General features: G+C 41.6%; 1 protein-coding gene across 2 annotated transcripts in view; it reads right to left on the bottom strand.

Moving 5' to 3' along the window:
- DYNC2H1 (dynein cytoplasmic 2 heavy chain 1) overlaps nucleotides 1–13,999 on the bottom strand; it is a 299,368-nt gene that overhangs the window by 81,094 nt on the left and 204,275 nt on the right. For both annotated transcript variants that reach the window (XM_026505886.4, XM_026505887.4), the window contains one exon: nucleotides 3,363–3,479. In XM_026505886.4, coding sequence (XP_026361671.2) covers nucleotides 3,363–3,479 — 117 coding nt within the window. The remainder of the gene's footprint in view (nucleotides 1–3,362; nucleotides 3,480–13,999) is intronic.

Raw genomic sequence — 13,999 nt, 5'->3', positions numbered from 1 at the left:
CATGCAATATGCGCCCTCCTTAATACCCATCACCGGCCTCTCCCCGTCCCCCATGCCCCTCCCCTCTGAAGCCCTCAGTTTGTTTCCCCGATTCTTGAACAGGAAGGAAAAACAGTTATGTCCCAATAATGACATTATATACCATGACAAACCTTCTCATACTTAAAATGTTTATATTGAAAATACAACATAATAGTAACTGAGAGTTTCATCTTGGGAAAGAAAATTACAATCTTTTTCAGTTAGAAAATTCTTTCATTCCTGTGATGCTCTGTGTAAAGAAATAACTATGAAACTGCAAAGCGAGGAACACTGTCACGAGATGACTAAAAGGGGCTCATGTAATAAACAAACGAGGAAAACAGAGCTGGAGCGACCCTTCCTTACGTGCATCATTTCTGTGAATTCACCTGTTAAGTATTTTTTTGAGTTTAAGGACAGGATGACAGTTTACTCATCTCTATTACCACAGTGTTTGCAATGCATAGCTCTGGAAAGCTAGAGAGAGCAGGGGTATTTGTGTTAGTTAGGTTTCTAAAAAAAAAAAAAAGTTATCCAACTGAACAGAAAGGAAGGTGCATCTATGCAAAGGGAACCACAAGAGCAGATACAAAAGTTCCAAGGTGCTTGGCATGTTATTCACCAACCAACAACCCACCAACCAACAGAAAGACCCAGCAAGTACTCTGGCGACAGAAACAGGACATGCGGTACAAAGAAGTCAGTATGGGGAGCGCCAGGCAGCCCGAGAAGAGACCACATGTGCCCACGCTTAGAAGGTGGCACTTTATTTTACTCACAAAGGTAAATATGTGAGGCAGAAGGCAATTCAGAAGAGTGTGCAGGGGAACTGCAACCTGAGCACGATCCCCAACTGTCTGCGGCTGGAACAGTCACAGCCAAGGCGGCCAATGCCAGTGGGTCCGAAGACGTGGCTCAGGACCGACATCTCAGCCTTACTGGGATCCACCCCTGCACCGGGCCGCCTTCCAGGATAGCGCCTCACTGGAAGAGCCTACTGAGCTGAACAGCTGACTTCTCCCCGAGGTGCTTGGCCTAAAAGAACTGACTTTGGCGTCCTCTACTTTAGTCTGTGCTGCTGTCCCCACACTGAGCGCCACGAGCAGGACGGGGGCGTGAGGGAGAACTGTGCCATGAATCCAACAGCAGAGGGCTAGGAACAAACTATGCCTACAGCCCAAAAGAAAAAAATGAGTGTTTGGGAAAGAGAGAATTAATTTGAATTTCTAATGCTGGGTTGGGTCTTAAAAGGTAAATAATTAATACAGACCTTTGAAGTCACTTCTGTGGTCCTCTTTAAGCAGTAACTGTAGAGACTTCTCCAGAGTTACAGAGAAGGTCTGAGCACATGCCAGTGGATGGTGGGTGGGGAAGCAGGTTGGGAGGGAAGACCGAACAGCATATTCCAGAAAATGCCGCACAGTGTCAAGAGCCAACATCAGGAACTTAAAGAATGACCCAAAGCTGTCGTATCTATTTATACAGGCTTGTGAAGTTTTCCACAGTTTACTATCTGTGGCTTGAACCCCTTTTGTCCTGTCCTTTGGTCACAACTCTGCGCTCTTCATCAAACCCAGCAGAAAAGTGCTCAGGTTTAACCACTTCCTGGGGTCTCGCTTTCCTCAGGAAAGCTCCTGTGTCACACAAGTCTTGTACTGAATACATTTGTACGCTTTAGTCTTGCTAATCTGCCTTCTGTAGCAGACCCAGCTGAGAATCTCATACGGTAAGAGAGAAAAGATACCTTTCCTCTCCCGCACTACAAGATCAGAGGCTGGATTTCTTGTGCAACACACGCAGAAGTGGCAGCTTACGGCCAGATCGAAGGTCAGCTAGAAACGTGACCAGCGCAAACTCAGAGACCAAGAAAACTGTAAGAAAGTAAGGTGACAGAACCATGGAGTAGGCCTCCGTCTTACTCAAACTTGAAAAATGGGTCCAACAAGTTCACTTATACTCCAGAGAAAAGCAAGTAAGTCTCCAGGAGATATGTGGATTATGTCTCTAAAATGTAAGATGAGATCTCTGCAATAGTTAGGATTACTTTTACCATACTTTCACAATTTTGTAAGGGATAAATGTAGTAATTTCAATTGTTTTTAGTCTCTAAGTGAACCCTTTGAGAATAATGTTACATTATTAATCTCAGAATAAATAGCTATATCACAATATGATATAATATGCATATATTTGAATACACATGTGTTTGTATATGTGTACAGATTTTAAGGATTGCATGGCTCCAAAAATCAACATAAAATTCAAAGTAGCCAATGACATATTAAGAAGCAAACCAAGTAGGAAACTGACAAGAAGCTGGATGCTGACAAGGAGAGTACTGCCATACATCGAGATAAAAACTTAACTGCTAACAGAGAGAATTAAAATGCGCATAAATTTGGTTATTAAGTTAAAAAGAAACAAAGGCTGATTTAAGCACGGAAGAGGGAAGAAGAGACCCTTCCCTCTGAATTGGTACGAAGACGGGATCGCAGTCAGGACACGTACAGAGTGCTTACTTGTGGGCAGAGTGGGGAGTGTGGCTTAGGATGCCAGCCGGTGTGAGGTTTCTCCTCCAGCTGCCTACATCAAGCTTTCTCAGTGCGATGATCTGAGTAGAAGCAGTGACTGCAGTTAGCAGGGGTCAGTGCTTACTGAGACTGCTGACCAATTGTTGAGACTGTCCTAATAACCCAAAATTACAATTCTGTAAGGTGTGAGGACTTCGAATTTGTTGAAGGTTTTAAACGTTTTCCTAGGTTCTGAAATTAGCTTTATTTGACTTCCCTTATTTTAGGAGGTTAGATCCGATACACAGGCATTTTTACAGTATTACTAAATGGATGAACTGCATAAGTAAATTTGTCAAATCCAGAAACTAAAGCCCTGTTCTCCAAGACCAGGACTCACGGTACTCTGTCGGCTTTGCCTGGTGAGTGAGCACCTACTCCACGGTCAACAACATAACTATTCTACAGTACAAAACCACACCAACTTCCAGCCGACCAACGGTGCTCCCTCAGCACCCTGAGTCCTGTGAAAAATGCCACTTTGACGAGCAGTCGTTGACTTCACAGAACGAGCAGAGAGACGGCAAGCAGTGATCACAGGAACACGCAGCAGGTGCAGACGAGCTGGTACAACAGCGGGCATGACAGTGACGCCAGCCACCCTGCCTCTCAGGCTCATCTGTCCTCCTCCTTCCCGGACACCAGTACACAGGAAGGGGAAGTGCAAAGTTTGACCAAGAGACAATCTGGGGGTAAAACTGGGAAAAAAAAAAAAAAAAAAGGATAGGGAGGAAAACGGGGCAACAACTGGAGTACTACTCCAGCACTAACCTGGTTTAGTTTCTTCCAGAGGTTGAGGACCGGGGACAGCTCGTTAGACCAGATTTCTCTATCGAATTTGCAGCCAGCTGCTGCGGATCTGCCCAAGACTTTCAACTGTGAAATCACCTGGATGAAAATAAGTAGTAGCCAAAAATGAACAGACAGAAACAGTCAGGACACAAAAATAGCTACACTGATGTTATAAAACTAAAGACCAAATATAAATAAGTTTTAATCCCATTCTCTCTTCAATTGGCTTAACATTTAACCAATTTCCTTAAGCAGTTTTTAAAAAGAGAACTTAAAAGTGAGAGAAACGATCATAAAAATTACACGTTATACTGCCTCTTATGTGAGAAGTGGCTTCGTTAGTCAGAAAGCTCCAATTATCTATCGTCAATGATCTTAGTGTCTCTGTTTGCTCATGTCTGAAACCTAAAATATTTTTCAGTTTGACTCGCTTAAACTTTGTAATTTCCAAATGCTAATTAAAGATAGCATTTCTGAAAAGAGGAAATGGTAGGAAAGATAGTACATAGCATACCAAACTACATAAAACAGTAAAACAATTCTAAGTAATTATTTGTTGTCACAAATGATCATAAATCCAAGTCTTAAGGCTCCGTATTAATTTTTTGTTGTCACGTAAATGTTCCCTCCCACTTCGACTCTAACGAACGACGTGCGGACGGACCAGTTAGAACGAGGTAAGGTGCGCACTGACCCCTCTGTGCCCTCCTCGTGACCAGCTTCGCCATCACCCTGCTCACCAAACCCGCTCCCTCACTTCTGTCTGCTCAGGTGGTCCTTGCAGACTTCCGCGTCAGGAGCTCACCTGTTAATCACCTGCCACGAGGGAGGAGCTAGAACGGAGGACGCTCAGCACTGGACTGCAGAGAGCGGGGTGTACCCAACAGTGAGCGACCACGGACTCACCTCCACTAGTGTTTCAACGAAACGGTAAATCTCCTCGCTTACCTGGCCTAAAATAAACCCACAGCCACAGGCGTGCGTTTTCCTAAGCTAGTATTTTAAACTTCAACCTTTGCAGCATGTTGACTCAATTTGTTTTATTTTTTGAAAGACATAAATTGTTTTTCCTTTTTTAACAGATTGGGCTATATTTCATATTTCGTTGGTTCCTTGTATTAGTCAAGTTCGTAACAAAATAAGAGCCATCAATCTTCCGAAATGAACGCACTGCTCGGTTGTTAAACACCCAAAATCACGCTGTAAAACTCAACTTACTTCTAGAGCTTTTGATTGATTCTCCAATCTTGAAAAACTCATGGTGATTCAGTGTTTCATTTTCTTTGTTTTTCTGATAAATTGTTTTCATTTGCTCTAGCTGAACCTTAAAGCAGCAGCTCATTCATCAGCTTTGCTGCACCACAAAACATCACTAGTTGGTAGTCAGAAGAAGTGCTATTTTAACTCTGGTAACATCTCCTATCACTTATTTGTGTTTTAAATTTATCAAACATGACAGGAAACAAATAAGAATGCAAAGGGATGTCTAAAGGAAAAAAGATTCAAAATTTTTTTACATGAGGCAAAAAACTATTTTAAGAATAAAGTATTTACCAGCCCCAAAAGGTCATGTTTTCTGTCCTGCAAAAATAATATGTGAGGTTTGTTTTTCTTAATAACACTATCATAATTTTTAAATAAACAAAGATTAATAAAAAGGGAGTTCAGGGGCGCCTGGGTGGCACAGCAGTTAAGCGTCTGCCTTCGGCTCAGGGCGTGATCCCAGCGTTCTGGGATCGAGCCCCACATCAGGCTCCTCCGCTGGGAGCCTGCTTCTTCCTCTCCCACTCCCCCTGCTTGTGTTCCCTCTCTCGCTGGCTGTCTCTCTGTCAAATAAATAAATAAAATCTTTAAAATAAATAAATAAATAAATAAAAAGGGAGTTCAAATATCTAATAAATTTATTTTTACAATGAGGATAGAGCTATAACTTGAAATGATAGACCATCTTTTGTTCTTATAAAGTCTTACATATATATCTTTTTACAAAGTGCAGGTAATAAAATATCTTTCCAGTATCCGTATTTTAAACCGATTAAAAACTACTTTACTCAATAGTACTCCCTTAAAATGGGATCAAAAGGGATGAGATTTTCCATGAACAGCACACTTGTGCCTCTTCTTCCCGGCTCTGTCCACACGGAGCAGCGCGCGCGATGCCGCTCGCACACTCTGGGGCGCCCGCGCAGCTGCAGGAAAGCTAAGAAGATGCTGGTAGCCCGCTCCACTTGTCCTCCTTCCAAGAACAATGAGAGGCACCCGAGGAATACCTATGCTTCTCCTGAGCAGTGAGTGTGTTTATTTTTAAGACTCTAAATCTTACAGTGAATTGCATTTTCCTCTGAATATTATGACACACGCAGAAGAATTTCTGATCTAACAATACTGACTTTTTAGAACATTTTACTTATTTATCTGACAGAGAGAGCACAAGCAGGTGTAGGGGCAGAGAGAGAAGCAGGCTTCCCACTGAGCAGGGAACCCGATGCAGGACTCAATCCCAGGACCCTGAGATCATGACCTGAGCCGAAGGCAGATGCTTCACCGACTGAGCCACCCAGGTGCCCAGACTTTATAGAACTTTAGAGCATGAACTTCGTTGTCTGTTTTGTCTTCTTTTGGCATAAACGGTTTCCCTAGTTTTCTTTTCCTTTCCTCATTTTCTCTTTGGCCTATTTCCTCAACTGTTGATTTTATACCAAGAGATGACTTATATTTTTTAAGTCGCCTCTGGTGTAATCCTTCTTGGAATGAGAAGGAATATAGATTTTGAAAACAAACACTCCCAATTTACTAATGAGAAAATAGAGAAATTAAATAAGTTACATTCTAAGAGAATTAGCAGTTCCTGCTCTAGCCTTGGAACCCTGAATCAGCATGCGAGCTTCTGGAAGATGAAAGACAAGGTCGTTGAAAACCAAGTCACCCCAGCCAATAGCCAGGGTCACCTGCAAACATAAGCAAGGCTGTCCTGGCCCTCCAGGCCTGTCAACTCTCCTAATGAAGGCAGCCTCACATGTGAAACTGAAGAGGAAAACAAAGAGAAATAACCCAGCCAACCCTCAGAATCATTAAAAAAAAAAAAATCATAAAATATTACTGTTTCAAGTCACAAAGTTTTGGGATGGCTTGCTGTGGAGCAAAGACTAATTAAATCATCAAGAATAACAGAAAACTTCTTCAATGTACGTTATGGATTGAACGTCTGCATCCCCCCAAAACCAACAGTTGAAGCTCCTTCCCCAGCTTGACCGTGTCTGGAGATGGGCCTCTGAGGAAGTAAGGAGACACACGCGGGAGTTCACACGCACTCTCGGTCTGTGTCTCTGCAAAAAGGCACAGAGGAAGAGCCATGTGAGTCCACGGTGAGGGGACAGTCATCTACAGGGCAGGAAGGAGAGTCCTCCCCAAACCTGAACATGCGGACTCCCAAGCTCCGCTGTTGGTTAAGCCTCCCACCCAGTCTGTGCTACAGATGGCGCCCCGCTTACGACGGTTCTACCTAAAATGTTTCAACCTCACGATGTCCCGGAGGAGCTAAGCACTCAGGAGAAAGGGCGTATCAAGCTCTGATCGTTCCCCGCTCCTCCCTCACGGTGCTGAGGGGCGGCGCTGAGCTCCCTGTCAGCCCACCGTCCGCAGGGTAGACAACCAGCGCACTTACAACCCTGCTGTTTTCACCGTCAGTACAGTAGTCAGTAATTACGTGACCTATTCCACATCTTATTATAAAACAGGCTGTGTCTTAGATGATTCTGCCCAACTGCAGGCTAGCATAAGTGTCCTGAGCATGCTGAAGGTCAGCGAGGTAAGCTATGATGTTTACTGGATTAGGTGTCTTCAATGCATTTCCCACTTACAATATTTTCAACTTACGATGGGTTGATTGAGCTAGAACCCCACTGTAAGTCAGGAAAGATCTGTGTTTTGTTACAATAACCCAGGCAGACTATTGCAACCTTATAAATGGTGTCTACAAAATGTGGCAAATATTAGAATCAAATGTTAGAAAGCCTTTAAAAATCCCTTTAAAATCAGAGCGAGAAAAGAATGTTGACTGTCATTTCTTTTATTCAACATTTCACCCAAATATCTAGTTATCCCAAGAAAACAAGAAAAGGCAGTTAAATGAATAAGGACTTGAAAGGAAAAAAAAAAAACTAAATCATCACTTTCTCAGACAATATAACAATTTACCAAAACATGAAGTAACTTGTAATAGTTTCATAAAAATTATATTCATGCTATATATTTTTCTATTTGTCTATATTTGAAATAAAAAGAGCCTGGGTGGCTCAGTTAAGCATCCAACTCCTGATTTCAGCTCAGGTCATGATCTCCGGGTTGTGAGATTGAGCCCCACATTGGGCTCTGCACTGGGCATGAAACCTGCTTGGGATTCTCTCTGCCCCCCCCACCTCTCCACCCCCGACTCTCTTTCTCAAATAAAATCTTAATAATAAAACATTTAAAAATTCATTAGATAATATTAATTTTTAACTTCAGCTCAAGTATTATGTCCTTTTTCAACAGTTACTTGGGAGCCCTTAAAATGTTACTTAGTCAATACTCTCATCCCCTACCCCAAACATCTCCATGCTCCCGCTGGGTGCTGGGCCAAGTACAGTGTGTTTAGCTGTGTCCACATATCAGGACATAACAAATCACATTCATCTTCCCACAGACTGCAAAAAGGAAGCAATACACTAACTTGTTAGAGTAGGATATGGAAGAATGTCCAGAAGTTTATCCTTATGTTAACAAAGGGGGGGAACCCCTCTTCTACAGGTCTCATGTCTTTCGATAAAAATATTTATGCCACTCATACACAAGACCAAGCTGTGATCTGTGAGATGAGATTTCACTCAAGATCAAAAGTGAAATGCACAGTCCACTTCCCCATGTTAAACACTCACATCATTTTTCAAAGTGATATATTAAAAGGCTGAAATTAAAATCTCAGGAGATCTCCTAGCTTATACAATTTGATTAAGCAAATTAAGAATGAACTTCTCTCTCATCAAAGGATGTTTAAATTTTACTAGGGCTAGGAAATATACCAGTTTCAAATACTGAGGATGAACATTAAGTTATGAATAGTACATATTAACGTTTTATATGTAACTTTGGTTACATAATTATATATACACATCCATGCACATCTGTGTCTTCTAACACATCTATCTGCTTTTTTCAGTTTATTATATACCACATTTGAAAACAGTTTGGCAGTTAATTAAAAAATATGTACATGTCGTATCATCCACCCATCCTACTCTGAAGTATTTGACCAAGAGAAATAAAAGCATAGCTCATGCAAAGACAGAAAATGTGCAAATGGCCACAGCAGCTTAATTTTTGTAGAGCCTCAAGCGAGAAGCAATAAGGAGCGAGTGCGTGAGCACACTGCGGTACACGCACACCACGGCGACTACTCAGCAAGAAAATGGAACCAACTCCTGATACACACGACAACCCTGACAAGTACAGTAATCACGTCGACTGACGAGCCCGACAGAGGGGGTACTTAATTGTACAGTCCTTTCATACAAAACTCTGGAAAATGCACACTAATCAATGACAAAAAAGACATCGGCAGTTGCGTGGGGTAGGACACAGAGATTACAGTGTTACAGAAAACTTCTGGGGGTGATGGAAATGTTCACTATCTTAATGGTGTGAAATATTCCAAATGGTGTATACATATGTAAAGCCTTATCAAATCATACACTCTAAACATGGACAGCTCATTGAACATCAACTAACTTCTTAATAAGCTGTAAAAACTGAAAAAAGATAATTATTAAAGCAACATAACAATGTTAGAAGCAGGTATTTCAAGATGACAGCGTTCAGAAAATTCTGAACGCACCTTTTCGCATGAACACAACAAATCTATGGCTACATATGGAATAATTTCCTTGGAAAAGGTCCTGAAAACTTGATGAACAGTGCCTCCTCAAAAAGGATAAAAGAGCTACATCAAGATCGGTAGGAGAGGTAGACATGCCCTAGCTAAAAATCCCACCCCAAGAATGATGACCCCCCAATCAGGAGGGATCTCAATAATGCAGAACTTTCCCCAGAGGAATGAGGGTTTTGTCCTCGCCAGCACGCACGCCAACCCTTGGGTCCTGTACCAAAGACACAGCCCTGAAAATGCTGGGCTCTGAAAAGCAATTTAGAGTATGACAGGGAGAAATACAACTATATGGAATAACGGACCTGCTCTTAAAGAACTCACTCACACACACTCACCCCAGACCAAGTGCAAAAGCAGGAGTCTGATAAATAACTAGGCCACAGATAAAGGGGACCGATTTACTCATCTTAAATTGACCACTGGAAAGACAGGAACCTGTTAGGACTCTTAGCAGGGATAGAGGCACTGGTGGGCATCATTTCTGCAATCTCATTCTACCTTGCTAATGCGGACACTTAGCAGGTGCAATTCTGGCGATCATTCTCTAACTGGCTAGCCCCACACAGCATGCCCCACCCCACGGTGCTGCAGCCGTGTAACAGTAACAGAATGCGTGTCCTGCCCCGGGCACCACAACCACGTATCAAAGAGCCAGGCAAGCTCCCCACCCCATCCCCAACATAGCCACACAACAGCCAGCCCAGAGAACATGCTTCCCTCGCCCTCGGCTGATCAACAGCTGGGTGAGTGCCCCACCCTCGCCACACAGCAGCCAGGGCTCCAACACAGTTGAGGGGTACAGGAAGTCCACAAATTCCCCTGGAGCATGGGCCATGGTGCCCACAAGGGACTGTGCACCTGGGACCCACTGATCATCTCCTAGGTAAGACTACTCCTTCAGGAATGGGAGAGGAAGCTCTTTCACCTAGCACAGAGAAACACACACAGAAGATCAGGCAAAACGAGGACACAGGGGTATGTTCCAAATGAAAGAACAAGACAAAACTCCAGAAAAAGACCTTAATGGAACAAAGCTAAGTATATACCCTATGAAGAGTTCAAAGTAATGGTCACAAGGATGATACTGAACTCTGGCAAAGAATGGATGAACACAAAGAGAATTTCAACAAAGACATAAAAAATATAAGAAATTACCAAACACAAGTCACAGCGATGAAGAATACGATAAATGCACTAGAAATAGACTACAGAGGTTTAACAGCAGACTGGATAAAGCAAAAAGAACAGATCATTGAGCTGTAAGACAAAGCAATGGAATTATCCCAGATCTAGCAACTAAAAGAAAAAAGATTTAAAAGAAGTGAATACACCTTGAAGGGCCTAGAGGCCAACATCAAGCAGACTAATATACATATTACAGGGGTCCCAGAAGCAGAAGAGAGAGATGAAGGAGAAAAAACTTATTTGAAAAAATAATAGATGAAAACTTCCCTAATCTGAGCAAGGAAACAGATACCCAGGTCCAGGAAAGCCAGCGAGTTCCAAATAAGATAAAACCAAAGAGATCTACACCAAGACATATTATAATTAAAATGGTAAAAGTCAAGGATAAAGAGAGAACCCTAAAAGCAGCAAGAGACAAACATTATGTCACATACAAGGGAAACCTTGTAGTGTAGCTGTGGCCGTGAGGCTATCAGCGACTTTTTGCAGAAATGTCACAGGCAGATGAGAGTGGCATGACATACGCAGAGCGCTGAAAGGAAAGTAAACTTCCAACCAAGAAGACTCTGTCTGGCAAGGTTATCATTAAGAACTGAATGACAGAAAAAGTTTTCTAGATAAGCCAAAGCTAAGAAGTTCACCACTAAATTGGCTGTACGATAAATGTTAAAAATTTTCTTTAAACTGAAAAGAAGTTGATACTAATTAGTAACAAAAATATGTGAGTAATAATCTCAATGGAAAAATATATAGGTAGCAGATTAATCTACCAAACATTCAAAGAAGACTTAAATAACTATCCTTCTCAAACTCTTCCTAAAAAACTGAAGGGCAGTAAGGGCTTCTAAACATATTTTGCAAAGCCATCTTTACCCTGATACCAAAAGCAGACACGAATGTTACAAAAAAAATCACAGGCCAATATCACTGATCAACAAAGATGCAAAAATCCTCAATAAAATACTAACAAACCAAGTCAAACAATACATTAAAAGAATGATAAATCATGATAAAGTGGGGTTTATTCCAGGAGTTCAACGATGATTCAACATCTGCAAATCAATGTAGGACATCACCTAACTAAATGAAAGTTAAAAATCCTAGGATCATCTCAATAGATGTAGAAAAAGCATCCGACAAAATTTAACATCTATATCTGATGTAAAAAAAAAAAAACCCTCAAGAGAGTGGGTATAAAGGAAACATGTCAACTTAATAAAGCCCCTATCTGACAGTCCTATAGCTAACATCACACTTGATGATGAAAAGAGGAAAGGGGCTCTCCTAAGGACAGTAACAAGACAAGGACGCCCCCTCCTGGCACTTTTATTCAACACAGGATCGGAAGACCTCGCCGCAGCAACTGGGCAAGGAAAAAAAATGTACCCAAATAAAGGAGAAAAAGTATCACTATTTGATGATGACATGACATATATATGGAAAACTAAAGAATTAACAAAGGGAGTTCAGTGAAGTCATAGGATACAGTATCAACAGACAGAAATCTGCAGTGTTTCTACACACCAATAACGCAACAACAGAAAGAGAAATTATAACTGGGTCAAAACAAAGTACCTAGGAGTAAGTACAATTAAGGAGATTAAATACATTATACACTGAAAATCATACTGATGAAAGAAACTGAAGAAGACACCAATAAATGGAAAGACATTCTATGCACCTATACTGGAAGAGCAAACACTGTTAAAACGTCCATACCACCCAAAGCAATCTACAGACTCAATGCAATCTCTATCAAAACTCCAACGGCATTTTCACAGAACTAGAACAAACAGTCCTGAAATTTGTATGGAAGGCCAGATGACCCTGAATAGCCAAAGCAATCTTGAAGAAAGAAGCTGCAGGTTTCATGCTTCCTGATTTCAAACTCTACCATAAAGCTGTAGTAATCAGAACAGTATGGTACTGGCATAAACAGATTTATAGATCAATGGAACAGAATGGAGAGGCCAGAAATAAATGACCACGCACGCGGTTAATTAATTTACAACAAAGGAGGTGAGAATACAGGATGGAGGAAGGACAGCCTCCTCGGTAAATGGGGTTGGAAAATCAGACATTAAAATGGGAAACAATGAAATGATGAAATGACCGCTATCTTATCCTGCATAGAAAAAGTAACTTAGTGGCGCCTGGGTGGCACAGCGGTTAAGCGTCTGCCTTCGGCTCAGGGCGTGATCCCGGCGTTCCGGGATCGAGCCCCACATCAGGCTCCTCCGCTATGAGCCTGCTTCTTCCTCTCCCACTCCCCCTGCTTGTGTTCCCTCTCTCGCTGGCTGTCTCTATCTCTGTCAAATAAATAAATAAAATCTTAAAAAAAAAAAAGAAAAAGTAACTTAAATGGATTAAAGACTTGAATGTAAAACCTGAAACCTTAAAACTCCTGTAAGAAAACATAGGCAGTAAGCTCCTTGACATTGGTCTTAGCGATGTTTTTTGAATCTTACAACAACAAAAGCAAAAATAAACAAACAGGACCACATCCAACTAAAAAGCTTTTGTACAGTGAAGGAACCATCAGCAAAATGTAAAGGAACCTACTGAATGGAAGAAGATATTTGTAAACCTTATCTCTGATAAGGGGTTGGTATCCAAAACATAGAAAGAACTCACAAAACTCAACATGAAAAACCAAACCATTTTATTTAAAATTGGGCAGAGGGGGCACCTGGGTGGCTCAGATGGTTAAGCATCTGCCTTCAGCTCAGGTCATGATCTCAGGGTCCTGGGATCGAGCCCCATGTTGGACTCCCTGCTCCTCAGGGAGTATGCTTCTCCCTCTCCCCTTGCTTATGAGCTCTCTCTCAAATGAATAAAATCTTTAAAAAAGTAAAATAAAATTGGGCAGAGGAGCTGAATAGACATTTTTCCAAAGAAGACACAAATGACCAACACACACATAAAAAGATGTTCAACATCACTCATCAGGGACACGCAAATCAAAATCACAATGAGATATCACCTCACACCTGTCAGAATAGCTATTATGACAAAGACAAGAAATAACTAATGTTGGAGAGGATGTGAAGAAAGGGGAGCCCTCATGCATGTGACAGAGGAATGCTCCCTGGGGCAACCAATGTGCAGAACAGTATGGAGTTCCTCAAAACATGAGAAACAGAACCACCGTATGACCCAGCAATCGCACTTCTCCGTATCTACTACAAGAAATGATAAATGCACCTACCCGTTCACTGCAGCATTCAGTACAACATCCAAGACGTGAAGACAACTGAGACAGCCACTGACAGATGAATGGCTAAAGAAAAATATGGTGTTTCTATGTGCATGATGTATGTATCACAGTACGTACGGAATATAATCATATATACGCAATGGAATACTAAGCCATAAAGAAGAATGACAGCTGGCCATTGAGTCAACATAGATGGACCTTGAGGGCATCATGCTAAGTGAAATAAGTCAGAGAAAGACAAATACTGGACGATTTCCTATGTATGTGAAATTTAAAAAACAAAACAGAACA

This window comes from Ursus arctos, unplaced genomic scaffold (genome assembly GCF_023065955.2).
Source record: "Ursus arctos isolate Adak ecotype North America unplaced genomic scaffold, UrsArc2.0 scaffold_22, whole genome shotgun sequence".
In the NCBI taxonomy this organism is placed as follows: Eukaryota; Metazoa; Chordata; class Mammalia; order Carnivora; family Ursidae; genus Ursus; species Ursus arctos.
This window is presented reverse-complemented; position numbering and strand designations above follow the sequence as displayed.